Genomic DNA, 27283 nt, shown 5'->3' with positions numbered 1-27283 from the left:
CGAAATGGACCCCCTTGAAGTATGAAAACGCGACCCTCTCCTTTTTCCCTGACTTTACTCAGATGGTACAGAAACAGCGTCAGAACTTCCTCGCAGTTAAAAAAAAACCTGAGAGACAAAGGACTTAAATATGCTATGATGTTCCTGGCCCGACTCAGAGTGGAACTTAATGGGAGAGTTTGGTTCTTTGACAATCCTGAGGTGGCGGCGGATTGGTTGGATAGTGTGGTAGCTACGGAAATGAAGGGCCAGGGCCGGGATGAGGTGGAAGAACAAGAATAATGTGCAACAGGGACACTGGGTTTATATTTTCCTATGGTGTGGTCGGGGGGTTGAGTGGGTGTGTAAAGTTCTCTCTAATTTTGTTATGGCTGCATAGGTGCTGCAATGTATAGACCTGACAGGGGGTGGCAGCGGCGAAATGCGGGAGCGAGGTGAGATGGCGGGCTAGTGTAGGCCCTCCCTCTAGTTTCTACCTCTTGTAAGTTGTAGATTAGATTGGGGGGCGAGGGGGCGAGAGGCACACTGCTAGTTGGGGATGCGCGTAAGCGACAGGTAGGGGTGCAGGGTGGGAAGAGAAGAGGGAAGAGATTTTTGTATTATTATGTTTATTTTGCTTTATGTTTTGTGTTATAGTTGGCATCACTGTATTGGTTTGGACTGATGTGCAGACACCAGATGATTATATTTCCATTTTTTATGATAATGGGGGGTAGTGAACTTAAGGTTATAAGTTGGAATGTTAATGGATTGGGCGACAAAATCAAGCGTAGTGTGGTTCTTCAATATTTAAAACGTTGTGCGCCAAATGTGGTCTTCCAGGAAACACATTTGATTGGGAATACATGCATGGCTATGCATAGGATGGGGTATAGATTGGTCGCTCATGTGGGGTTCACGACTAGTTCTAGGGGGTGGGCATCCTAATCCGAAAAGCTCTCCCCTTGGTGCTGGATTCCACGTGGATAGACGATAGAGGGCGGTATGTGGGGATTACGGGTAGATGGGAGGGGCGTGTCCCAACCCTCTTGTCGCTTTATGTCCCACCGGGTCTGAAGTCTACAACCTTTTTTTATCTTGGGAAGCTACTGATTAAACTCCCTGTGGGTCTATTGCTTATAGGTGGTGATTTTAATGCTGTAGTTTCTGGAATAGTGGACAGGTGCCCCCCGCGAGATACGGGACGTGCTCAGAGATGGTTGCCTGACTTTATAGAGGCGATGGGCTTGGTAGACAGTTGGAGATTGTTTCACCCGGACAAAATGCAGTATACCTTCCACTCAGGAGCGCATAATAGCCTCTCCCGGCTAGACTACTGTTTGGTCCTAGCGGATCAGGCATCCTGTATTACAGAGGTGATACATCTTGCGAGAGGCATATCTGATCACTCCCCATTGTGGATTTGATTCTGTATCGCATCACACGCTGCAGGTAGAACTGCTCCCATCAACCCATGGTACATTCGAAACCCTAAGGTTCGCAGGGACCTCATAAAGGGGTTAGACAATTATATTACTGAAAATGAAGGGTCGGTGTTATCTAAGGTGTCACTCTGGGAGGCATTCAAAACAGTTATCAGGGGCCAGGCTTTGGGCTTAATAGCTGGGACCAAAAAAGAAAAGAATAAAGAAATTGTTGAAGTGGAAACTGAAATTGGCAGATTAGAGGAGGATTGGGAGCAGGGGGTGACACGGGACAAACTACATGTTTTAAGTCTTAAACAGCATGATTATAACTCGCTGGTTACAGATAGGGCTAGAGCTTTCGACAGGGAACAGAAGGGGAGATTATATGATCTTGGGGATAAGGCAGGGAAGCTAATAGCGTGGCTGGATAAGAAAGAAAGAGCTGAGCGTATCGTCCCGGAACTAGTTACAGATGAAGGGGAGGCTGTCACAGACCCCCAGAATATAGTAGACTGTTTTGCGAAATATTTTCATATGGTTTATGCTTCAGTCTCGGATCGACCGGAGGAAGACTCCCATTTATTACTTCGTGATATAAGACTCCCTTGTTTGAGTAAGGAAGATTTTGATTTTATGGATAGCCCTCTAACAGCTGATGAAATAGCCCTGGCTATTCGCTCATTAAACTCCGGCAAGGCGTTAGGTCCTAATGGACTTCCAATTAAACTGTACAAATTGAAATCGGATAAATTAGCTCATTATTTAAAGGATATGTTTGGTGAGGCCTGGGAGAAGGGGATCCTGCCTAATGACCAGAGAGTGGCATCGGAGGTAGTGATTCATAAAGACGGTAAGCCCAGGGATAAATGTACCTCGTATAGGCCTATTTCTTTACTGAATGCGGAGCCCAAAATATTGGCTAAGACCCTTTCAAACAGACTGGTAAAAGTGATTAGCGGATTGATCCACCCGGACCAATCAGGATTTATACCTCATAGAAATACTGCCCTGAATTTACGGAGATTGCATGGAGTGATAGCCAGAGGAGTCAGCGGTGGTCGCTTCCCTTGATGCAACCATGGCTTTTGACACGGTGGAATGGTCTTATTTATGGCCAGTCCTAGCTAAATTTGGATTTGGCCCTGAATTTATTGGCTGGATAAGGCTATTGTACATTGAGCTGCTTGCCCAGGTAGTGGTTAATGGACGAGTCTCGGCACCCTTTCTTTTAGAACGAGATAGGGCTGCCCTCTCTCACCTCTCCTTTTCTCGTTAGCCCTGGAGCCCCTGGAGGCATGGATCCGTTAGGAGCCATCAATCCGTGGAATACGATGGTCCCCGGAGTGGGAGGATCGGATTTCTTTATATGCAGACAATATTCTGCTTTATTTGACTTCTCCCCGGAAATCCCACATGGTGGTATGCGATGTGTTAACTTCTTTTGGTAAAAACTCTGGACTTTCCATTAACTGGGGTAAATCTGTGCTGTATGTCCTTAGTGGAGAGGCCCCGGTCCCTCCGAGAAATTGTCATAACCAGATTGCCAAGGATGGGTTCAAATATCTAGGTATTTTTGTTTCGTTGGATGCGACAACTAGATATCTCAAAAATCTACTTCCCCCACTGGAACGGCTTAGAAGTGACTCTGCGCATTGGCGACGGCTTCCGATCTCTTTGTTGGGACGGGCAGCCCTTTTTAAGATGATGTCCCTTCCGCGCTTCCTTTATGCCCTTCAGAATACTTTAGATGCAGAGCCTGCGAGTTATTTCCACGAGGTAGAGGGACTTCAACGAAGTTTGTTGTGGGAGGAAAGGCCCCGCATTGCTCTGGTCAAGTTTACGATCCCATGGTATGATGGTGGTATCGCCCTCCCGGACATCAAGCGCTATTACTGGGCCTCCCAGCTGGCTCCTATCAATCATGGGACTTATGGGCCAGTTGAGGATCCGGGATATGCCATGGATGAATGGCTTTTGCCAGGTGGCAACTACAACAGAGCACTGTATTCTAACCCGGTGAAACTTGGTTCCACGGGACCAACGAAGCATGCGGTAAAAATCTGGCATGATACCACGAGTTCTTTGGGGTGGAAAAATAAATTAACACAGGCTACCCCACTCTTTGCCTCAGAGAGATTAGGTAAACTGTGGAATACTAAGGGATTTGATAAGTGGGAGCTGATAGGGATTTCAACTGTTAAGGACATGTGGAGCAAGGGGCGAGTGAAATCGTTTGAAGAAATGCGAGTAGAGTACCAGCTTTCTGTTTCGGAGCACTTCCGCTATTTACAGGTCAGACATTCTTTAACGGCTGCTCTGCCTATGGGGGAGGAATAACCGGAGGCCTCCCCTCTTGAGGATAGGATCTTGAACGGCCACCTCCTTGATAAAACGATCTCCCTGATCTATAAGAAACTTATCAATAATAGGGCGGACTTCCTAGCAGATCTGAGGTTAAAGTGGACAGGTGATGTTTAAGAACTGGATGATGAAGATTGGCAATCAGCTGTGTCCTCACCCAGAGTGGTAGCAATTCCTGCGAGGTTGAGACTGGTACAATTAAAAATATTGCACAGGGTTTATGTTAGTGGTCCTCGCCTTGTACAGATGGGGTTGTCGGAGGAAGGGTTATGTAGACGGAGATGTGGACTGGTGGGTACTTTCATGCATATTTTTTGGGAGTGTCACTACATGACTGAGTACTGGGGTAGGATTCATAATGTTATTCAGGAGGTCACTGGAGTCCCACTCTTGCCGGAGGCGCGAAGGTGCCTTCTTAATGTCTGGGAACCTACGGATCTGAACAATGCGCAGACACAGTGGACCACACTGAGTTATATTATTGCTAAAAGAAATATTACCCAACAATGGGGTGCTGAGATCCCTCCTACTCTCGATAACTGAAAGAAAGATTTGGATTGGAGTATGTTTCGAGAAAAAACTGTGTGTTGCGAGGGGACGTCCTCGGAAGTGGGCTTTAATTTGGAATCAATGGAATCAGTATAGAGGCGAAATTTGTACACCACCTCGAAATTCTGTATTTATTGTTCCCCCATCCCTGTGATATCCTTTATAATGTGATTTTTGGTTCGACTCCCCTCCACATTTTGTCAACTGTACTGTAAATTATGATGTGATTCATCTGTATTGTGTCTTTTCTGTTTCATGCCTTGAGTTAATAAAAAGAAATATATAAAAAAAAGAAAGTAGAGAAGGTAACTAAGACCCCTCAGATACCAAGGGCTTAGAAAAGAAGGCACAGAAGGCAGCTCGGACATCAAAGACGACAACGACGGAGGGTCAGCTACAGCAGAAAGAACCCCTCGGATCCCATGCCAGAGATACCGACGAGGGGAAAACCTATCGACTCGGGTGCAAGAACCCAGCCCTGCTGTTACGACAGGAAGTCTTCCCGAAGAGGTAGCCAAATCAGAGGACATATGCTCATGGATGAGTAGTTCAGGGTAGCTCACTATCCTCGCCCATTCCAGATAAACTAGGATAAATTGGGTCCAGTCTATTTTTATGTTTTTCAATACTATGGTCAGGAGAGGTAGGGGAAGAAATGTATACAAGAGCCCAAGCTCAAGTTCAGGCATTTCCAAGGGAGAGCTGCCTTGGGAACTTCAAAGTGCAAAACCTTGGACACTGCATATTTGCTGCAGTGGCATATCGATCAAGCCAGGGTTCACCCCATAGTTGGAAGACACCCGGTGCCACCTTTGAGTGTAACTGGAGTTTGCGATCTGCTAGGCAGTGTTAGCTGAGTTTGTCCACCCTGGCAAGTAAAGATCCAGCCAGGTGCTGGGTTTTCAAAAAGATGCCCTGAGAGTTCAGTGACTTCCATAGCTGTAAAGCCTTTTGGCACAGAACCCATGACCCTGCACTGACCTGTTTGCTGCAGTGCCACTTGGCAGTTGTGTGGTCTTTGCGAACCTGCAATAGTTCACCCTGATGTTTGCAAAGAACGCCTTCAGTGCCAAGCAAATTGCCTACAACTCCAACAAATTGATATGGAACCGGCTTTTCGCTGGAGACCACAGTCCTCTGATTTCCACTTCGCCCAGATGAATCGCCAACCACTCAAACAACGGGATGCATCGGTCACGACCATTCACTCTTTTATGACCTACAGTTCTGTGTGGAGTAGGGAGAGAAGTCTATCACTGCTCGACTGCTGTCAGGCAGCCACAACTGCAGTTCTTTCGCAGTTTCCTCTGACAACTGTATGGAATTCGAAAGGTTCCCTTGGTGTGGAGCCCACTGAGATGCCATATCCCACTGCAGAGCTCACCTGTCACCTGGCGTGGTCTACAAGCAGGATGCAAGATACCAAGAAGTCTCAGAGGCGCTGTTACAAAGACCCAGGCCTCAAAGGGTAAAACATCAGAATCATATCCCGAATGTGCTAGATTCGTTGAGGTGGAGGAAGACCTAAAAGCACTGTATCCAGGGTGACTCAGATGAAGGGGCTGGTGTGATTTCAGCACAGTGATGGAAAAGCCCAGCAATGTTTAAAAAATAAAAAAAACCTGCTGCCATCTGTATGTGGTTTAGGACTGTTTGAGGAGAGCCTGCCTTCCAGCAACCACAGTTATCAATGTATAAGAACAGTATTCTCAAACTGCCAATGGGCTGTGATCACCATTGTCACCTTTGTGAACACCCAGTTGCACTGGTAAGGCCAAAGGAGAGCACTGATAACTAAAAAGTGCCCCTGGTCCAGCAGAAACTGCAGGTAATGCTTATGGGAGTGCTGGATGGGAATGTGGAAAGAAGTGTCCTGCAAATCCAAGGCCACCATCTAGTCTTCCTGGTCCATGCCAGATGAAACTTGGGCCAGGGACAGCATTTTGAACATGTCCTTCCAAACGGTGAAGATCTATGATGGTACGAAGGCCTCCGCCCTTTTTCTGCACCAGGAAATAATGGGAATAACAGCCAGTCCCAATCTCTGATGCCAGCAACCTCTCTATGGCTTCCTTGGCTAAGAGAGCCTGAACATCCTCTAGAAATATGGTCTAGGGGTCCTCCAGGACTTGTGTTGTCAGTGTCCTATCTGAGGGATGCGACAGGAAAGGTAGGAAGTAACCCTGTTTTACAATCTAAACACCCATTAGTTTGATGTGATGTTCCTCCACTCAGGAAGGTTAAAGGTGATGCGACCTCCCACCGGGGCGATCGTGCACTGCCAAGGGTGACAAAGTATTTTTGTGGCAGTTGCTGGGGGAGGGGCTTGGCTCTGGGTAGATAATTGGCCCTGAGGCCTGGAAGTTTGTAGCCTGATCCTCTAACTTACCTCAAGTCCAGAAGGAAAATGCTACTTACCAGTATGCATCTGTTCTTGGCATGTAGAGCTGCAGAGTTGTACACTATGCATTAGATCGCCACCTGGTGTTGGGCTCGGATGATTGCATGTTGTTGTCTTCTTGGAAGAAGTCTTTGTAGTCACAAGATAGGTGACTCCTCCCTTGGACAATACTGCGCATGGGCATCGGCCCATCCTTAGATTGTTTTTCGCCATGATGGGAAATGATGGAGCTAGTAGAAGTAAAGAAAGAAGATGTCCATGTGTGTGCATCTAAGTAAGATGAAAAACTGGAACGGATACAAGTCCCGGGGAGACGGGAGGGAGTGTACAACTCTGCAGCTCTACATGCCAAGAACAGATGCATACTGGTAAGTAGCATTTTCCGTTCGAGGCATATGAGCTGCAGATTGTACACTATGCATTGATTGTGCAGCAGTGTCTCCCTTAGCGGTGGTCACCTGTATCTGTTGCAGTAGTTTAAAAGAGAGTTCTAAGGACAGCTTGGCCTACAGCAGCTTGCTGCTTGGCTTGCACATCAACACAATAGTGTTTGGTGAATGTGTGTGGTGTAGACCATGTTGCTGCCTTGCATATGTCCTCTAGGGGTATGTTCCCTAAGAAAGCCAGAGAGGCTCCTAGTTTGCGAGTAGAGTGCACTCTAGGAGGAACTGTTAATGTACTTTTAGCTTTAATATAGCATATTTGCATACATTTTACAATTCACCATGCAATCCCACCTTTTGAGATGGGGTTGCCTTTGTGTGGAGGAGAGAAATATACAAACAGTTGTTTTGTCTTTCGAAAGGATTTAGTTATATCTATATAGTATAAGAGAGACCTCTTAACATCTAATGTGTGTAAAGCCCTTTCCGCTACAGAGTCTGGGTTTTGGAAAAACACCGGTAACTCTACAGATTGATTTAGGTGAAAAGGAGTGATAACCTTTGGAAGAAATTTTGGATTAGATCTAAGAACCACTTTGTTAGGATGTATTTGAAAAAACTGGTTCGTGTATAGTGAAAGCTTGTATCTCACTTACTCTTCTGAGAGAAGTAATGGCAACAAGGAAAGCTGTTTTCCATGTTAGGAATTGCAGTTCACATTTATGTAGTGGCTCGAAAGGGGGCTGCATGAGTCTTGTAAGGACAAGATTGAGGTTCCACACAGGAGAAGGTGGCTAAGTAGGTGGGATTATTCTTTTTAATCCTTCCATGAATGCTTTGATTGCAGGTACTCTGAAGAGAGACAGATGTTGCCTGTTTTGTAAATAGGCTGCAATTGCTGCAAGGTGCAGGCATATGGAAGAATATGCCAAATTAGACCTTTGTAAATGTAAAAGGTAGCAAATGATATTTTGGATGGAAGCCTCCAGGGGATCAATTTGATTATTGTTGCAATAAATGGCAAATCTTTTCCATTTAGCGGCATAACACGCTCTGGTAGTGGGTCTCCTAGCCTCTTTAATGATGTTCATACAGTCTGGTGGTAGGTTTAGATAACCAAACTAAGTCTTCAGGAGCCAGATAGCCAAATTCAGTTGGTTTGGGTCTGGGTGTCTGATTTCTCCTGGTTCTGTGTTAACAGGGAGGGTGTGAGCTGTAGCTTTTGATGTGGAACTAGGGAGAGATCTAGTAGTGTGGTGAACCACGGTTGGCGTGCCCATGTGGGAGCTACTAGGATTAGTGTGAGAGACTGTTGTCTGAGCTTGCGCACTACTAATGGAATGAGTGGGAGAGGCGGAAAAGCGTACGCAAATCTGCCTGACCAGTTCATCCATATCGCATTGCCTTCGGACAGTGGGTGTGGATACCTGGCGGCGAAGGCTGGGGATTTTGCGTTTTGGTGTGTGGCAAACAGATCTATGTGTGGGTGCCCCCACCATTGGAAGAATGGCTGAAGAACTTGTAGATGTAGTTCCCATTCGTGAATCTGTTGTGACTGCCGACTTAACAGATCTGCTATCTGATTGTGAACTCCTGGAAGGTGTTCCGCTAACAGATAAATGTTTTGAGGAATGGCCCATCTCCAAATGTTCTGTGCAAGTTGGGACAATTGCAGAGAGTGTGTTCCCCCCTGTTTTTGTATATAGTACATGGCTGTCACATTGTCCGTCCGGATTAGGACAGCTTTGTTTTGTACTTGAAGTTGAAAAGTCTTGAGTGCTAAGAATATTGCTAGCAGCTTTAGATGGTTGATATGGAGCAGTTTTTGTTGATTGGTCCATTGGCCCCGAGTTGTGTAATGTAAGAGATGGGCTCCCCACCCTGTTAGGGATGCATCTGTTGTGAGCACTACTTGTGGGACAGGCTTGACGAACGGCCGCCCCCTTGTCAAGTTTTTGGTGTTCCACCACTGCAGAGAGCGATGCGAGCGGCTGTCTACCAACACCAGGTCTGTTAGTTGACCTTGAGCTTGGTTCCACTGTTGTGCTTGGCATTCTTGTAATGGGCGGATTTGCAAACGTGCGTGTGGTACTATGAAGATGCAAGATGCCATCATGCCTATTAGTCTCATAAACACCCTGGCTTGCAGAGATTGTTGGTGTTGAAAAGCTGTGACTAAGGCTTGAATGCTCTGTATCCTTGCTGGACTGGGATACGCTAGAGCTGTAGACATGTTTATTGTAGCCCCTAGATAGTGCAGTGTTTGAATTGTCTGATGTGTGTGTTGGACACACTGATTGAATGACTTGGCTTTTATGAGCCAGTCGTCCAGATAAGGGAAGACATGTATTTGTTGTCTTCTGAGATGTGCTGCTACCACTGCTAGACATTTTTGTGAATACTCTTGGTGCGGTTGTCACTCCGAATGGGAGGACTTTCAACTGGTAGTGTTGTCCTTCCAGTACAAACCTTAGATACTTTCTGTGGGCAGGATATATGGGGATATGGAAGTAGGCGTCCTTTAGATCTAGTGTTGTAAGGAAGTTGCCTTGTTGCAGCAGTGGAAGCACTTGTTGTAGAGTGATCATATGAAAATGATCTGATTGTATGTAATGGTTGAGGGGCCGGAGGTCGAGAATTGGCCTTAGTGTTCCGTCCTTTTTGGGAATTAGAAAGTACAGCGAGTAAACCCCTGTTCCTTGTTCTTCTAAAGGAACTATTTGAATAGCCTCTTTTTGTAGAAGTGATAGAACCTCCTGTTGAAGCAGAGTGAGATGGTCTGTAGACATTGGACGCTGTCTGGGAGGTATGTGTGGAGGGGTTGCTGTAAGTTCCAGGCAGTAGCCATGTTGGATAGTCTGTCCTACCCACTTGTCTGTTGTAATGGAGTTCCAGACAGGTAGGAACTGTGTTAATATGCCCCCTACAGGAGTGGAATGCTGTGGGGGGAGCAGAGGGAAGTCACTGTTTTGTGGCGGAAGAGGATCGGTTGTTATTGTTATCGCGACCTCTTCCTTTGTTATTATTGCCTCTGTATCCTCCTCTAAAGTATCCCTTGTTAGAGGATGTTTGGGATTTGAAAGATGTTGTAGTGTCTGCTCCAGTTTGTTTGGAGCCTCCTCTGTACGAGGAGCGACGAAAGGAGCTTCTAGCTGGTGTGGACTGTAAAGCCCCCATAGACTTTGCGGTGTCCCTATCTTTCTTAATTTTTTCCAGCGTAGTGTCTACTTCTGGGCCAAATAACTGGTTCTGATTAAATGGTTGGTTTAAAATGGTGGTTTGCACTTCTTGTTTAAACCCTGAAATGCGTAACAACGCATGTCTCCTGAGTATGACACTGGTGTTTACAGCTCTAGATGTCGTGTCTGCGACATCTAGCGCGCATTTTATTGAGGCATTGGATATTAACTTGCCTTCCTGTATAAGGTCAGTTGCTTGATCTTTGTACTGATCTGGTAGGTGCTCAAGTAGTTTTTCTAATTGGTCATAATGAGCCCTATCGCAACGAGGAGGTCTTGTGTATTTGCTATACGCCGTAGCTTGTGCAGCTATTCTCTTACCTGACGCGTCAATTACTTTTGATTCTTCGTCAGGTGGGGGTGCTTCGCCAGAAGTTTGAGAGTTTGCCTTCTTCCTAGCATTGGCCACAACTAATGAGTCTAGTGGCAGATGTCCTTTAATGTAGACGGGATCTGTGGGTGCTGGTCTATATTTTTTCTCGATTCTAGGGTTCAATATTCTAGAACGTTCAGGTCTTTAAATACCTCTGGAGCGTGTTTTATAACCCCCTTGATCATGGGAAGAATTTGAGCAGACCGCTGAGACTGCTCAAAGGTATCTAGGAGAAAATCTTCTTCTATGCTATCGGAATGCATAGGGACTCAATGGTACACGACAGCTCTGTTTAACAGCTGACCAAACCCAATGGTATCTTCTGGAGGGGAAGGCTTTGATGGGTATGACTGAGGTTCAGGGATGTCAGGCACATTTTGTGGGATTGAAAAATACCATATAGGTAAATTTTTTGGGTTTAAAAAATCCCATACACCCTCATCTACCTGGTATGAATCAGGGTCTAGCATGTCCTCCCCTCCACCCAAATTGTATTCATCATCATTCTGCTGTGGGGAATGTGATGATAATGGAGAATGTACAGGAGAAATTTGAGGTGATATGTGAGGAGGAACAGGAGAAGAAGGAAAGAAAGGAGAGGAAGGGTGCATAGGAGATGTTGCACAGTCCTTTTTGGCAGGAACCACAGGTGTGGGTGGTGCATCTGCTGGTCTCTTCTTGTGAGGTGTAGCACCTACATGACCTGTTTTGGGGTCTATGTAGATCTTCTTTTGTCGAGGATCTGGTCTAAAAAGTTCTTCCTGCTCTACAACCTTCTTGGGCGTCGATTTTTTCGGTTCCAGAGGAGGTTGTCATGTGTCTTTAGCCTTGGGAGGTGTTATAACGTCCTGTGGCATATTTTTTGGTGCCGAAGGTGTTGTTTTTGGCTTTGTAGGCATATTCAAAGATTTGGGCACCTCGGAATCAGGCTTTGAGTTCTTCGGCGTCGAAGGTGTAGAAGTAGACGGCTTCGGAGCCGGTGCTTCTTTCGGTTTTGGTGCCGGAACTGGTTTAGGTTTCGATGCCGGAACTGGTTTAGGTTTCGATGCCGAAGGGTCTTTTGGCTTCGGTGCCGAAGGGTCTTTTGGCTTCGGTGCCGAAGGGTCTTTTGGCTTCGGTGCCGAAGGGTCTTTTGGCTTCGGTGCCGAAGGGTCTTTTGGCTTCGGTGCCGAAGGGTCTTTTGGCTTTGGTGTCGAAGGGTCTTTTGGCTTTGGTGTCGAAGGGTCTTTTGGCTTCGGTGTCGAAGGGTCTTTTGGCTTCGGTGTCGAAGGGTCTTTTGGCTTCGGCACCGAGGGGTCTTTTGGCTTCGGCACCGAGGGGTCTTTATTTTTTGGTGCCCATGGCAGAGGCTTGCTCGGTGTTGAGGCACTAGAAGGCTTAGTTGGTTTCTTCGGAGTCGGGCTGGAAAGCGGGGCTTTCGAAGCAGGTATTCGGTCTCGACTGGGCCCTTTGGGCGGAGTGCTGACCTTTGCCTTCGGTTTGGGCAGAATATGTGGTGCAGGGGCAGGAGTACTCACGCGCTGACCCAATGGAATGGAGTCATCTGAGTCGTCTGCCTCTGATACGATCTGGAGATCAGGTGAGTCTTCTTCGGGGACGAGGGGAACCTCTTCGTCGAAGATGTCTTCCGGTACTGCTCTCCGATCCTGGATGGTTTTCTTCGATCGGAAGAATGCACAAGCTGTGCAGGTCGACTGGTCGTGTTCCGGCGATATATAGAACATGAAAAAGGGGAGTTCCCAATTATATAAGGACAAAGGTTTCCAATAATTAATAGAAAGCGCCCACAGAACCGCTAAGTATTTTTCAATTATTTATTCATTTATTTATTTTCATAGAAAAACATATCAAATTTAGATAGAGAACAATACATATTTCATTTAATATAAATACAATTCAAAATAATACATCAGCCCAGGGACACGGGGAGCAATAAAAACTGGCACCCAAATCACTCACTCATTCTATCAACCACTGACTCATTCTCAAACCATTACATCCATACCAACTCAATCAACTACCCTATTTCATCAGGCAAACAAGAAAAGCGCCGACGCGCGTTTCGGAACAGTAGCAAAGTGGGGGATTCCTTCATCAGGGCGCATATCATCAGTGTACTGGTAAGCACGGTCTCTTTAGGATCCGAGGACAACACGATATGAAACGAGTCCCATAAATAATTTCAGGGCAGGAAGAGCATATCCTAAAGCCTAGGAATTGGCAGTTCCCAATCAGACTTCCGCTTAGTAAGCGACACATAGGTAGAGTGCAGGCGATATCCTGAGTTAGATGTTGAAGAACCCCATTCGAAGATGGACACTTGATTAAATCTATAGAAAAATAAGTCAGACAGACAGCGATTCACAGTATAAGTGTGGGTCTCAGAAGGTGGCGGTACTAACATAGGTCAAAGCTGCGTGAAGGATTAGAATATCCCCAGGCGTCAGACTGGATTCGGAAATGTTTTGCGTAGCAGTACTCATGCGCGTCGGTAGGCGTCTTACGCGCCTCCGTCGTCAGCGCCGTGGTGACATCGTCGGAGTACTTAGACGCCGCCTCTGCGTGCTGACGTCAGTTCTTATACGCAGCTTTTACGCGCCAGATACGCAGAGCCATGATAGAACCAACACTGGTGCCATAAAACTAGGGCCCTGAAAGGGGATGACCTTAACCCTAGATATCGGTTCGCAGAGCGGGGAGGATGGGTGGGTCGGTAGGGAATCTATCACTAACTAATGTCTCTTACAGATATATCGTTACACAAGTAGTAACTTGTTCATCTGAAAGAGACACGTTAGTGATAGATTCCTTACCTTAGAATAGATACCCCAGCAATACTAACCCCGGTGGTGGGTCTGCGAACCAATAATCACACCAGAAAGTCCTGGAGGACGGCACGGCCAAATAAGCCATCCCTCCGGACTTGGCTGTCCAGGCAGTAGTGTCTTGCGAACGTGTGCAGCGAGGCCCATGTAGCTGCCTGACAAATGTCCTGCAAGGGGACTCCTCGGCCCAGGGCAGTAGTAGTCGCCGTGGCCCGAGTGGAGTGGGCCCTCAGCCCAACAGGAGGTTCCTTTTAAGCCAAGGAGTAACATGCCTGGATGCACAAGATGATCCACCGAGAGATGGCCCGCTTGTGCACCGACTTTGCCTTCTTAGAGCGCACGTAACCAACAAAGAGTTGGTCATCCACCCGGAACTGGCGTGTGCGATCCAGATAGTAAGAGAGCACACATTTTGGGTCCAGACGGTGGAGCCTCTCTTCCTCTTTCGAGGGATGCGGAGCCGGAAAGAAGGTGGGCAAGGTGATGGACTGCCCGATGTGGAAGGCCGTGACAACCTAGGGCAGGAAAGAGGGTCTCGTCCGCAACACAACCTTGTCCGGATGGACAGAGAGGAAAGGAGGTGTGGAAGAAAGAGCCTGGAGCTCACTCACTCTCCTGGCAGAGGTGATGGCAACCAGGAAAGCAGTCTTCAAGGTAAGAAGACAGAGAGGACAGTTATGGAGCGGCTCAAAGGGAGCACACATTAGGTAAGTAAGAACAAGGAACAAGTCCCACTGGGGCATCACGAAAGGAACAGGAGGAAACATGTGTGTGATGCCCTTTAAAAACCTATTTACAATCGGGGACTTGAACAAGGATGGCTGATCAGGTAGCCTTAAGAAGGCGGAAAGGGCAGAAAGTTAGCCCTTGATAGTGCCCAGAGCAGAGCCCTGCTGGACAAGAGAAAGAAGGAAGAGGAGAACCTCAGAAAGGGGTGCAGAGCGAGGATCCACAGCCTTTGCTGTGCACCATGCCACAAATCTTTTCCCCCTGCAGGCGTATACAGACTTTGTGGAGGGACGCCTGGCTGCCAGAATGACATCACAGACTTCAGGAGGCAAGTCAAATGGTCTCAACTGTCACCGCTCAATTTCCAAGCTTGGAGGTGGAGACTGGACAGGTTCGGGTGGAGGACCGTCCCCTGCTGCCGCGACAGAAGGTCCTCCTGAAGAGGCAGACGAATTGGGGGATCGACAGACATGCTGAGTAGCTCTGGATACCAATATCTTCGCGCCCAGTCCGGAGCCACAAGGATAACCTGGACCCGGTCGTGCTTGATCTTCTTCAGCACTCTGGGCAGAAGTGGTATAGGCGGAAAGGCGTACAATAGACCGCAACTCCACTCGTGATGAAAAGCGTCTCCGAGCGAGTGCCACCTTGGAAACTCCAACACGCAGAACTGATGACATTGCGCGTTCTCTTCTGTGGCGAATAGATCTAACCAAGGCTCTCCCCACTGCTGAAAGAGACCTTGCGCCACGTCCGAGTTCAGACGCCATTGGTGATCCATCAAGCACCGACGGCCGAGTTTGTCCGCCCTGGCGTTCAGAGAACCTGCCAGGTGTTGAACCACCAGGGTCACGCCCTGATGTTCCAGCCACTGCCAAAGGTGCAGAGCCTCCTGGCATAGGGTCCAAGACCCCACCCCGCCCTGTTTGTTCCAGTACCACATGGTGGTGGTGTTGTCCGTGAACACCTGCACTACACTCCCCCGGACAGAGGGGAGGAATGCCTTCAGTGCAAGCCGGATCGCCCGCAGCTCCAAAAGGTTGATGTGGTGTTGGGACTCCGCCTCTCCCATGTGGCCCCCCCGTCCGTCACAACTACGTGCTCCGGTTGAGGCAGTGAGAGGGATCTGCCGCTGACCCAATCGCGGTCCGTGAGCCACCACTGCAACTGTCTTGCAGTGCCCTCCGAGATCAAGACATGGTCTGACAAGTTGCCCTGATGCTGAGCCCACTGAAACTTCAGGTCCCACTGCAGAGCCCGCATCCGCCACCTGGCGTGATGCACCAGAAGGATGCAGGAGGCCATCAGCCCCAGAAGCCGCAGCGTCAACCTGACCGAGACTCGGGATAACGGCTGATAGATCGGAATCAGAGCCTGAATATTCCGAACCCGCTGTTCGGGAGGATAAACCCAAAACTGCGCCGAGTGTAGAACCGCTCCGATGAAGAGGAGCTTCTGAGAGGGACACAGGTGTGACTTCGGCACATTGATGGAGAACCCCAGCAGGTGCAGGAGGTCAGCCGTAGTCTGGAGGTGGCTGACGACTGTCTGGGGCGAGCCCGCCTTCAACAACCAGTCGTCGAGGTAGGGGAAGACTGAAACCCCTAACCTGCGCAGATGAGCTGCGACCACCGCCATCACTTTCGTGAACACCCGTGGGGCGCTGGTAAGGCCGAAGGGGAGCACGGTAAATTGAAAGTGCTCGTGGCCTACCGTGAACCGCAGGTAACACCAGTGGGCCGGCAGGACGGGGATGTGAAAATAAGCGTCCTGCAAGTCCAACGCTACCATCCAGTCTCCAGGGTCTAGGGCAGCTAAGACCTGAGCCAATGTCAGGATGTTGAACTTCTCCTTCCGGTGTAAGCCGTTGACGTTCCGTAGGTCCAAGATAGGACGTAGGACCCCTTTGCCCTTCTTGGGTACCAGAAAGTAGAGGGAGTAGCAACCACACCCTACTTCTGGCCCAGGAACGCGTTCGATGGCCCCCTTGGCCAAGAGGGCCATAACTTCCTCTTGTAGAAGGAAGTTTCAAGTAATCCCCCGACACGCGGTGGTATTGCGGTGGCATGGCTGGAGGGGACGCCTCGAAGGGGAGGGAGTAGCCCCTTCGGACGATTTGCAGCACCCACCTGTCCGATGTGACGGTGCGCCAGTGGTGGTGGTGATGGCGGACCCTGCCCCCCACTGGCGTCACATGGGCCTCAAAGCACGGACTAGGAGGGTTTTGAGGCGGATGCTGCAGGGGTAGGTGTGGTTTCCACGTCCGCCACTGCGCTGGATGTTAGTCTGCGGCACGTGGCTGGCAGGACGTGTGGGAGCGCCCCTTCCTTGGCCACGAAAGCGGCGAAAAGCAGCCGTTTGCTGGCGCGGGGCAGAGAGGCCCAAGGACTTGGCTGTAGCCCTGGAGTCCTTAAAGCGCTCAAGCGCATGGTCTGCCTTGTCGCCAAAGAGGCGACGGCCATCGAACGGCATGTCCATAAGAGTGTTTTGGACATCGGCCGAGAAATTGGCGGACCTCAACCAGGCTTGATGACGAATCGCCACCGTCGTTGCCATCGATCTGCCCAGAGAGTCGGTAGTGTCCAGCCCACACCGGATGGAATACCGTGCTGCATCCCGGCCTTCCACAAGGGCCTGGCCGAGTTTAGCCCGTACCTCCATCGGGCATTCTGGCAGCACGGCCGCGACCGTGTCCCACAGAGAGTGGATGTAGCGGCCCAAGAGGCACGCGATATTGACGGACCACAATCCCAAACTCAGGGAGGAGAATACCTTCTTCCCGTAATTCTCGTACCTCTTGGATTCCCTGTCGGGGGGAGCCGACGGGAAGGCGGTCTGGGAATTGGAGGCCTGGATAACCAGGCTCTCAGGGGTGGGGTGGGCAGACAGGAAGCAAGGGTCGCCCGGAGCCGGGCGGTGGCGCCTGGCCACGTTCCTATCCACAGGCTGCCCTGTGGCGGGCCTGGACTAAGTGACCAAAAGAACGTCTGACAAGGCCTCATTAAACGGCAGCAGAGGCTCGGCCGAGCTTGACTGCGGTTTAAGGACCTCAGTGAGGAGGTTAGTACTCACGGCCGCGATGGGGAGCTCAAGGCCCAGGGCCTTGGCCGCCCTCATCAGCACCACGCTATAAGCAGCCCCCTCCTCCGTAGCCACGCTAGGAGGGGAGACAAAACCAGTGTCGGGCGAAGTGTCCAGACCACTGGCCTCCCCAAGCTCACCTGTCCAGTCCGGAGAAGACTGACACTCAGGTGCCAGAGGGTCCTCAGACCCCTCCCAATCCTCCTCATCACCCATCGCCTGGTACTCAGGCTCATAAGATGGGGTCGGGTCATAGAAATAAAAATCTCCCATCGGCGTCTAGAGCGGCGCCGCTCCGGCGCCGGACCCGAATCGTGGGCAGGATCAGGGACGACTTTGTCCTGGGACGACGTCGTCCTGGGACGGCGCCGGGGGAGACACCCATGGGGCCGACGCCGGCGAGGTCGTCCAGCGGCGACCCGGATCCGGAACCGAACCCAGAGGGACCCTGCGGCATCGGGACCGAAGTCGCCGACGGCGCCGGGGCCGGAGCACCCGGCCCGCATGGGGACCCAGTCGGAGCCGCTTGGCCCGAAGGCGCCGCGGAACCCGACGGAGGAGCGAGCGACCTCATGGCCATGAGGAAGTCTGCAATCTCCCCCGGCGTCTCGTCCTGCCCAGGGACCAGCGGGTGTGGAGCAGGCCGCGACACCTGCCGCTCCAGCAGAGCCGCGTGGGCGGTGTCGCCCGAACCCCCGGCCGCGTTGCGTGAGCGTCGGGGGGGAGGCAGAAGAGCGATGTTGCCTCTTCTACTTCTTGTGCCTCTTACCGGAGGACTTCGAGCCCGAAGACCGATGACGACTCCCGGAACTGTGGTGGCTCCGGCCCTGCGACCGGTCCCTCGACCTCCTTTCGGACCGGGACCTCGAGCGGCGCGGGGCAGACTGCCGAAGCTAGAGTCGCTTACGGGACCGCTCCAGTCTAGCCTTCGACGTCAGGGCCCGGCAGTCGGAGCAGGACTTGTCGTCGTGGTCCAGGCCCAAACAGTGCAGGCACCGGCGATGGGGGTCGGTAACCGACATCAGTCGGTTGCAGTCGGCGCAGGGTTTGAACCCGGGCATCCCTACCGGCACCGGCGGTGTCGAGTAGACTTCGAAAATGGATCAAAAAGGATCTCAAAAGGTTAGTCAAAAAGTGACTAGGGTACAACTTTTTCCAGATCTGCGCTAGCTGGCGCGGAAAAAAGAAGAACTGACGTTAGCACGTGGAGGCGGCGTCTAAGTACTCCGACAACGTCATCACGGCGCCCACGACGCCGACGACGGACGGGGAGCCGCGGACGACGCCTACTGACGCGCATGGGTACTGCTACGCAAAAAAAATTCGGATCCAGTCTAACGCCTGGGGATATTCTAAGGTAAAGGAATCTATCACTAACGTGTCTCTTTCAGATGAGTACATTGCTCAATGTAAAACCCAGGGTGCTCTATTAGTGATAGTGTGGGCGAGGAGCCTTAGGCCTCACAGGGGTGTGTAAGACATTTATTGCACAACCTTAACCAATAATGGACACACAACTCAAAAAGGAGATGCACACCAATTTTAGAAAAATATACTTTCTTTGTATTTTATTTTAAGACCAAGATCTCTGCAATAAGGTAAGTATTTTTCAACTAAAAATACTTTTCACTTTCAAAAAGTGTGTGTGTGTGTGTGTGTGCGCGTGCGTGCGCGTGTGTGTGTGTGTGTGTAAGTAAGTTTGTAGGGGCATTGTCGGTTCAACTTACCAAGGCTCAGGGGCTTCAGTTGCAGGGGTGCCTAACGACGTCAGAGTCTTCTTTCTGGAGTCAGTCGAGGTCAGGGGGAGCCACTGCAGGACTTGAGGTAAGGATCACTAGGGAGACTTCACTGGACAGGTAAGCCACTCAGACTCTGGCCGTGGGTGTTCGGTGCAGAGTAGGCAGGAGACGTGGATCTGCCTGGATACGATGTCCTTGAGTTGGATTCTTCTGGACAGGGCCGCTGTACTCGGGAGACTGGAGTCTTTTTTGAAGGCAGCAGTCCTCCCAGGGTTTTCAGAGGTCGCTGTCTGCAAGACATGTCGCAGGTTCATTGAAGCTGGAGACAGGCCGGTTAGGGCGGGGGCCAAAGTAGGCATCATCTTCAGTCTTCTCAGCAGGGATGTCTTCTTAGGTTGCCACAGATCTAGTTTCCATGTCTGGGAGACCCACTTAAATACTACATTTAAGGGGCGTTTTCAGGGAGTAGCAGGTAGGGCCAATGGGTACCTTACCAGGGGTGACTACATCCTTTATTATAGGTCACCCTCCTGTGGAAGGGGGCATACACCTATCCTAATTGGAGGAGTTCCCCCCCATCTTCAAGATGGCGGGAAATGAAAAATGTGCCTCACCTCGCCTCCCCCAACTTAGGGGTGGAGTAGGCAGAGGTGGGCACAACTCCATTCTTCTAGGTTTTCCACTGGTTTTCCTGCCCAGAGGCTGAGGGGGGTCGCAATAAAAAGGAGGCAAGCTTTTCTGCACTGGCCCATTTTGGGGGAAGGAGATGTTACACCTCTGTCCAGGATGTGCATTGTTTCTGGTCCCAGAAAGCAGAGGCTCTCCACCCAGGGGTCCACTAACATGTCTGTGTGTGCCAGGCTGTCTTAAGCCAGTCAGTGCCAACACCAGGCTCTGCAGGTTTTCAGAGGGCACCTCCGAAAAGAAGGTGAAATAAATCTCACACTGGCATCAGTGTGGATTTATTACAAGGAGTTATGTGGGACCAAACACTCCTGGTTTCAGTGAAGCCATCACGGTGCTGTGGAACTCTAGTTCCCTGGCACTTACAATATTTATAAATTGACTTAAGTATTGTAGGGGTATATCTAATCATGCAGATATGCCCTCATCTGGGGTATAGTGCACCCAGCCTTAGGGCTATAAGGCCTACTTGAGGGGTGACTTACCTGTACCTACAGGAATTGCTAGCTGGCATGGCACCCAGGCTGGGTGTCATGTCTACTTTGTAGTTTTTCACCTCAGAAGGGTATGCAAGCTGTAATGGCAGTGGCATGGTCCAAGTGAGGGAGGTCCCAGGGGACCCTCTTCAGCTTCCAGGTCCTAGGTACTCAGGGTACCATTTAGGACTTACAGGGGGCAGAAGTACCAATTTAGGTATGTTTTAGGGAAGACACACTGGCACAGGGGACCTGGTTGGCATGGACCCTGTGTACTACAATCAAAACCAGGCAAAAAGTGGGGGCTAACCATGTCAAAAGAAGCTATTTCTCACAGTATCCATCAGAACAGATGTTACACTACAGAAATAATCTTTCACTTAGATGAGGACAAAAGCATTGGAAAACAATAAGGCTAACAAATAAGGCTATAAAGCTAACAAGGCTAACAATAAGGCTATATATATATATCCATTTGAAAGTGCAATGAAAATTTCTAGCACAATTTTAACTACTGAAACTGGTATTCTGAAAAGGTAAAAACGGCCCTAGGGAAAAATTGCGAAATGAGCCCATAAAATGAACTGTAAAGTTATCACCATTCCAAAGACCAATTTCAGAGGTTGCACATTGAGATGTTATTTTTCAACGCAAATAAAGAAACAGAAAACAAGACTCTCACATTGCTCAGGGTGAAGATGCAGGGTATTTCATAGCAAAGGAAAACACCACCTTCTTCCTCTTTCCTCTGCTGAGCTCAACGTATGTGTCCCGTCAAATAAAAGATGAATAATTAGAAAACAGGAGCACATCGTAAGTTCTACTGTGAAGTGACAATGGCTGGAGAGAACAAGTCTCATTTGACAAAAAAGCAGGGATATGAAAGTTGCCAGCAGCCTCAAAGGAGTCATCTTCCAGAGAAGAGGCTAGGCTATCTCACCTTGATTGATGTGACTCAGAGTAATGAACTGCTGTTTGTGAGTTGTGCAGTCTGCTTCACATATCAACGTCTTCAACAATTGCTGGATATCATCAATTCCATGCTGGACGCTTTCATACAGCATTCTCCGCAGGTATCCAGTGTTAAATATGGTCCCTGACCTGGGTAAGAGAAAATGAGGAAATGACTTTTCAGTACCAACAATTGTGTTTTTTAGATGTGGATAGATAGCTCTTTAAATCAAAGGTACAACCTTAATTAATCACAAGCTGTGACTTATCTAAGGATAAGATTCATTTGTATTATGATTACAATGTAAACAGAAGTGACCTGCAAGGTGCAAAATGTTATGTTTACTGAAACCCATCCCCAACAGCAAATGTTTGCAAATGTATGCTTAGGTGTCCTTTACCTTGGTAAAGGCATCAATGATGCCCTCCAATCTCTAAGAAACGTAGGTTACTGATATTATTCATAATGCACACGCAAGTACCTGGGGCAAGAGAGAGATCTTGTTTTAGAGAATAAGGACTAACTGTAATTCATAATGTTTTGCTCTGCCTGCAAGGATGCTGGCTATTTTGTCATTCCTATGATATCCTAGAAACAATGGTCAGTCTCTGAGGTCTGGGGTGGTGCTATCATTGCCCCCGAGTGCAGCTATCACTAGCTTCGCCACACATAAAAGCAAGGACATCAACTTACCCTTCTTTGAGTGTAAAGGGTATGTTTGGGGGTTGGCAATACCCAAGAGTATATATGCTGGTAATCTAGGGATCTGAACCTGGAAGATATTGTCTTTCCAATACAATTGCAATGTAGGCCAAAACCAGTGAAGGTAATTAACATGACATTAGTATTACATCCTCTCCAGCATTTCTGGGGCCTTTTCCCACTTACTCTGTTGTGTATGATACCACTATGTTGCTATTTTGTATAGTGTTCCTTGTGTTGTGGTTGTTCTAGCTGTGTCCGGGATCTAGAAAAAAAACCTCCCCTCATTCAGTCCCGCACAACTCTATGTCTTTGTCTCTCTTCCATTATTTTTGGCCATAGTATAAGTAGTATTGTCTCCCTGAGATAGCAAGTTCTAGATGTCAGATACCAATTTCTTGTTGTTTTCTTGGGATAGTAGGAACTCTTCAAATGTAGTGAGGGGACTTCAGGCTTGTGGTTTAATGGCGGGTTCACGATCAGTATCTGATCTGGGTGTATCAGACTTTTCTGATTCCTGCATGTCATAAAGGGAGCAAATGTCCATAGAGGTTTTTAAGGGCACAGTTGAAATCTAGATTTCACAAAATCGGGGTAAAGGGGGTGGGAAAGTGTTGTTTCCCTTTCTCGGTTGATCTATTCCATGCCCCTAGGGTAACACTTGTAACTGCAGAGGTGTATAACCGCCATGCTCTGTCTTTTTTAAGCAACTATCAGACCTTTCCTGTGTATATCCCCAAGTATAGTCTAATCTAGAAAGCATTAATGTTTGCCTGACTCTTGACTGGATCCACTCTGCCATGTACCTTAATTGGGAAGCTTTGCAGTATCTTTTGATATTGGACAGTCCAATCCCAATTTATTTGTTGCGTTGTTGCAGTATCCTCAATGCTATCCTATGTTTTTTCCTGCCAAATACAAAGCTGTCCACAAGCACCTAAATCTTTTGCAATGCTGAACCCTTAGCTGGGATTGGGGAAAAAATGTATAGTGTATGCACGGAGGGTGGTTATCTTCGTAGCAGCTATGCATCCCAACTGGGAGAGTACTGCCATGTGCCATGTCTTTCTGGAGCGCTTTAAGCAGGATATCATAATGCAGTTGTGTTTGGACGGAAAAGTCCCCCACAGGGTGACAGATGTAAACCATTGCCTCAAGTGCCCCAGATGCATGGATATATGGGTACCTGGCACTGATATTTGGTCACGGGTGAAAATGGATCATGCTTGTGGGCCAAGACTAGACCTGTATCAGAGTAATAGTCTTGTCAAACCGGGAGGGGTGCCCGAAGCGCTATGCTCAGAGCAGTAGAGGACTACTGCCTTTGCCATGAGTTAAGTGACACGAGTGTGTTGGTGGTAGCATACTGGTTTTGTGCTTACTAAGAATCAGTATTGTGAATAGCTGTCATACCTGTGTTACGAAATTGGTGCCTACCAGCCCTCATGAAAAGTTCTGCTGCTGGGTATTTAACTCACCCTTGGCCTACATGTTGACTGTGTGTTGTGCTGAGCAGTGTGTAATACTTGGGTGAGTGTGCTGCGATGTACTTGTGCCTGTGCATGGTATGTAACATTGAGACCAGTGTGTTTCATTTTGGAAGGCCAGGGCCTGCAAAAGGCTAATGGAGGTGAGGAATGCAAGCCCCTGACAGGAGATGTGGGTTGCTGACATTCCAGAGGGCTGGGGTGGGAACACATATTAGAAGAGGAGGAGCAGAGCATTCTCTGTTCACATCAAAATCCATATGATTCCAGGACAAGTTAGTGGTCAGTGGGGCCTGGGCTTACTGTAAGGTTGACACTATAGGACCAGAGAATAATTACAGAGGAGAAGGCTTAGGCTTTTGAACCATTGAAAAGAGTATTTCAGTGGAGGCTCATTGCCAGGTGTGATCCGGTTACTACCTTGACCTGTGTTGTGGGTCAATCGAAACTCTACTCGCTCTTGCGGTGGCAGGCAGTCCCTTAGACAAAGGACACTTCAAAGCAGTTTGACATCCACAACAGGAACATCAAAGGACCAGACACTAAATTACATCAATGTCTGGACTTTGAAACTAAAGGTGGGTGCCTGCTTGAACCAGGACTAGGGACCAAGGTCTGCTAGTCTCCCTGCTGTGTGAGGGATATCACCCAGGCAGTCAAGCCCACTTGTCCTGAGCCTGGAGCACCAACCTTTTGCCTGCCTGTCAAGACCAGTCGACCTTGTAAGGAGGAGTAGAGGGCCTAGAGGGAGAAAGACCCAGACCCCAAACAGCCTCCCCCACCAGAGACAATGTACAGGTAGTACCAAATTCAACAGAGGGTAGAGGGATATCCTTTTCGGCCTCTACTATTAGTAACCTGTCACAGCCACCCTACAGACCAAAGGGGTCTAAAATGGTGGGATTTAATATAGACCCTAGAAATACACTGGGAAATGACCCAATACAGTGGAACAAACATCAGTTAAACACACAGGAAAATCAGGGGCGCCTAACTCCCTCCTCGCACCAGTTACCTTCAGGGGGGGTCAAAGAGACTGTGATGAACTTGTGTAATCCCCTTATTGTGGAGGGAATTGATTACCATGGTACCACAAGTATTAATATGAGAAATGGTAATCCTAATACAAATGCAGAAAAGGATATTATAACAGAATATCGCGATACAGAGATAGAGGTTGCACCTGAACATGATCACAGTGAAAACCCCGATAACCTGTCTATAGCTGATTTTGGAACTTCACTGAGTAACATCTTAAAAATCATGACATGGAACATTGCTGGCACCAAAAACAAGATCAATGATCAATGATGCCAACTGGCTAAACATATTGGAAGGCTATGGGGTTGTATTATTACAAGAAACTTGTTGCCCTAAATCCTACTGTATAAACTGGTACCAAAGCATCTGTACAGGTGCAACACCATCGAGAAAGGGAAGGGCGAAGGGAGGTCTGGCTACACTAATTCCCATTGCCTCCCCCCTGATCGTTAAGAAAACCTTTATGGGATCTCCACATTACCAGTTTTCACAACTATATCTCAAGGAAAATCAGATTTTAGTTATAATACGTTTTTATAATAATGTTTTTGATAACTGAAGGATCACTGTAATTGACTTATTAGAGAAGGATCTGGACCGTTTTATGAAGGCAATTGTTTTAATCTGGGCAGGGGATTTTAATTGTGTTACATGTGATTTGGAAGCTGGCGAGCCATGTGGTTACTGTGACATTTTTGGTGACAAGATCCTACATTTCAACCATAATAGATATGGGGAAGCCATCAATAATGTAATACACAAATACGATTTAATAATTTTAGAACCAATAACCCCCGACGGTGAAGATAATACGCATACCTATGTGGGGACAAGGTGATCATCAAATATTGACCATGTAATAATATCAACAAACGGTAATGATCTGGTCAAGGAAGTTGTGGTAAACATTAGTATTTTTAGCGACCACCAATTCCCAAGTCTGACACTGAAGGTGAACTTACCAATAAAGCAAAGGGGCAAGAACGCAGATGCAGATATTGACACCCAAGGTAATAACAATGTCTCAATAAAATGGGCAGGCGTCAATTCATGGAAACCCTTATAGGTAAAACGCAAAAAGATTTATATGTCTGTCTGGATGGGTCCTCTACCCAAACAGCTGTCATAACAGCCTTTACTAATATCACCAAAATAATTTCAGGCGATTTAAAATCTAAAAGAAGGAAAAAATTGAGCAGCCCAAAACAAAGAACTGAAACTTGTGCTCAAACAGATACCTAGAAACCCTCAAAAAATTAGCGCAGCCAGGAAAGACTATAAAAAGACACTGGAAGAAAGAACAAGCATTTGCAATGCAATAGGTCTCGCATTATTTAAGTTTGAGCTATTATTATTGTAAATGGCAATGTTTTTTGCTTTATGCTATAGTTTTCTTATGTACATAAAAAGCTACATATAAAGTATTTGTTATTAAAATTATTTATGCAGTATTTAAATTTGTTTGCATAAAAGATTACAAGAATATCTTAGCAAAAAAGTTAAACTTTTTAATGGTAATTGACTAAATGTCCATTTGTACATTTTAATTTCAAATAGGTAAGTGTAAACATCACAAATATATTGTGCAAACAGTGCAAAATATTTTAGCCATAAATATTTTTGTTTTACGAGGTAGTTTGTAAGAAAATGATTGTAAAAGGCAAACACTGTAATTAAAATGTAACATATAACAGTACAGTTATGGCTAGTAAACATACATTAGTAGTATAGTATAATTGTAAACAAGATGTAAATAAGACTACAGAAATTAGCATGAATTATCACTTTAACATCAACTTTACAAACATTTTGAAAACACGATCACAGCTGGTAATCATGCATTGGCTTGTTATTACAAGCATTTCATTTTAATAAATATTTCTGATTCCCAAAAACAAATATGACAGTCTCTCAAAATAATGGCTTTTCAGTTTTAGTTGTATTTTTGATCTCCATGTCATCAAGTACTCATGAATATTACTGCCCCATGGACAGAGTCTGGCTTTACATGTCTACATATCAACATCCAATTCCATGAACACCCATCGCATGCCAGGGATGACCATCACCGCTGGTGAAGAGAAGCACAATTGGGTCAAGAATGCCCACAATACGTTGTGGTCCCATTATACCAGGGATGGGCTCAATAATGCCAAAGATGCCAACATCATGCCAAGCATTGCTAGACTAAAAGTGGGAATAATTCTAACAGGGACACCACCAATAAATTAAGAAGGAACACCATTACGCTAAGGCAAGCATTACCGCCTTCGGGTAAAGTCCGCGCTATATAAAAATGCATAAATACATGAATAAAGAAATACCGCCTTCGGGTAAAGTCCGCGCTATATAAAAATGCATAAATACATAAAAAAATAAATACCGCCTTCGGGTAAAGTCTGCGCTATATAAAAATGCATAATTAAATAAATAAATACATACCGCAAAACATCCTCGTTACTCTGCCGGCCTGCGACCAGGAAGTCAGGCAGGCCGGCGCGACACCCGGAAACAGGAAGTAGGAGGGCGGGAGCCTACCCCGCCTCCCACGGAAGAGCCGCGATTGGAGCCGTGTTGGGAGCAGGGAGCACCGGAGCAGGCAGGAGCCTACCCTGCGCCCCGGTGCCGAAGGAGGGAAGAAGAGTCCTGCTGCCGGGCCTTGCAGCTGAGGAGAGGAAGCCGGTGAGTGCGTTGCTGAGCGGCGGGCGGGCGGAGGGAGAGGAGCATGTAGGCGCGGGGGGGAGGCGGCCTGTGTATGTGTGTGTATGTGTGTGCGTGCGTGTGTGTATGTGTCTTGGAGTGCGTGTGTGTGACTGTGAGGGAGGGGGTGTGTGTGTGAGCGAGTGTCTGTCTGC

General features: G+C 47.9%; 1 protein-coding gene across 2 annotated transcripts in view; it reads right to left on the bottom strand.

The window, feature by feature from the left end:
• TRMT1L (tRNA methyltransferase 1L) overlaps nt 1-27283 on the bottom strand; it is a 522615-nt gene that overhangs the window by 117184 nt on the left and 378148 nt on the right. For both annotated transcript variants that reach the window (XM_078641383.1, XM_078641388.1), the window contains exon 14: nt 21187-21347. In XM_078641383.1, coding sequence (XP_078497509.1) covers nt 21187-21347 — 161 coding nt within the window. The remainder of the gene's footprint in view (nt 1-21186; nt 21348-27283) is intronic.

This window comes from Lissotriton helveticus, chromosome 1_1, assembly GCF_964261635.1.
Source record: "Lissotriton helveticus chromosome 1_1, aLisHel1.1, whole genome shotgun sequence".
NCBI lineage: Eukaryota > Metazoa > Chordata > Amphibia > Caudata > Salamandridae > Lissotriton > Lissotriton helveticus.
The sequence above is the reverse complement of the archived record's forward strand: the minus strand, read 5'-3'. Positions and strand labels throughout refer to the sequence as shown.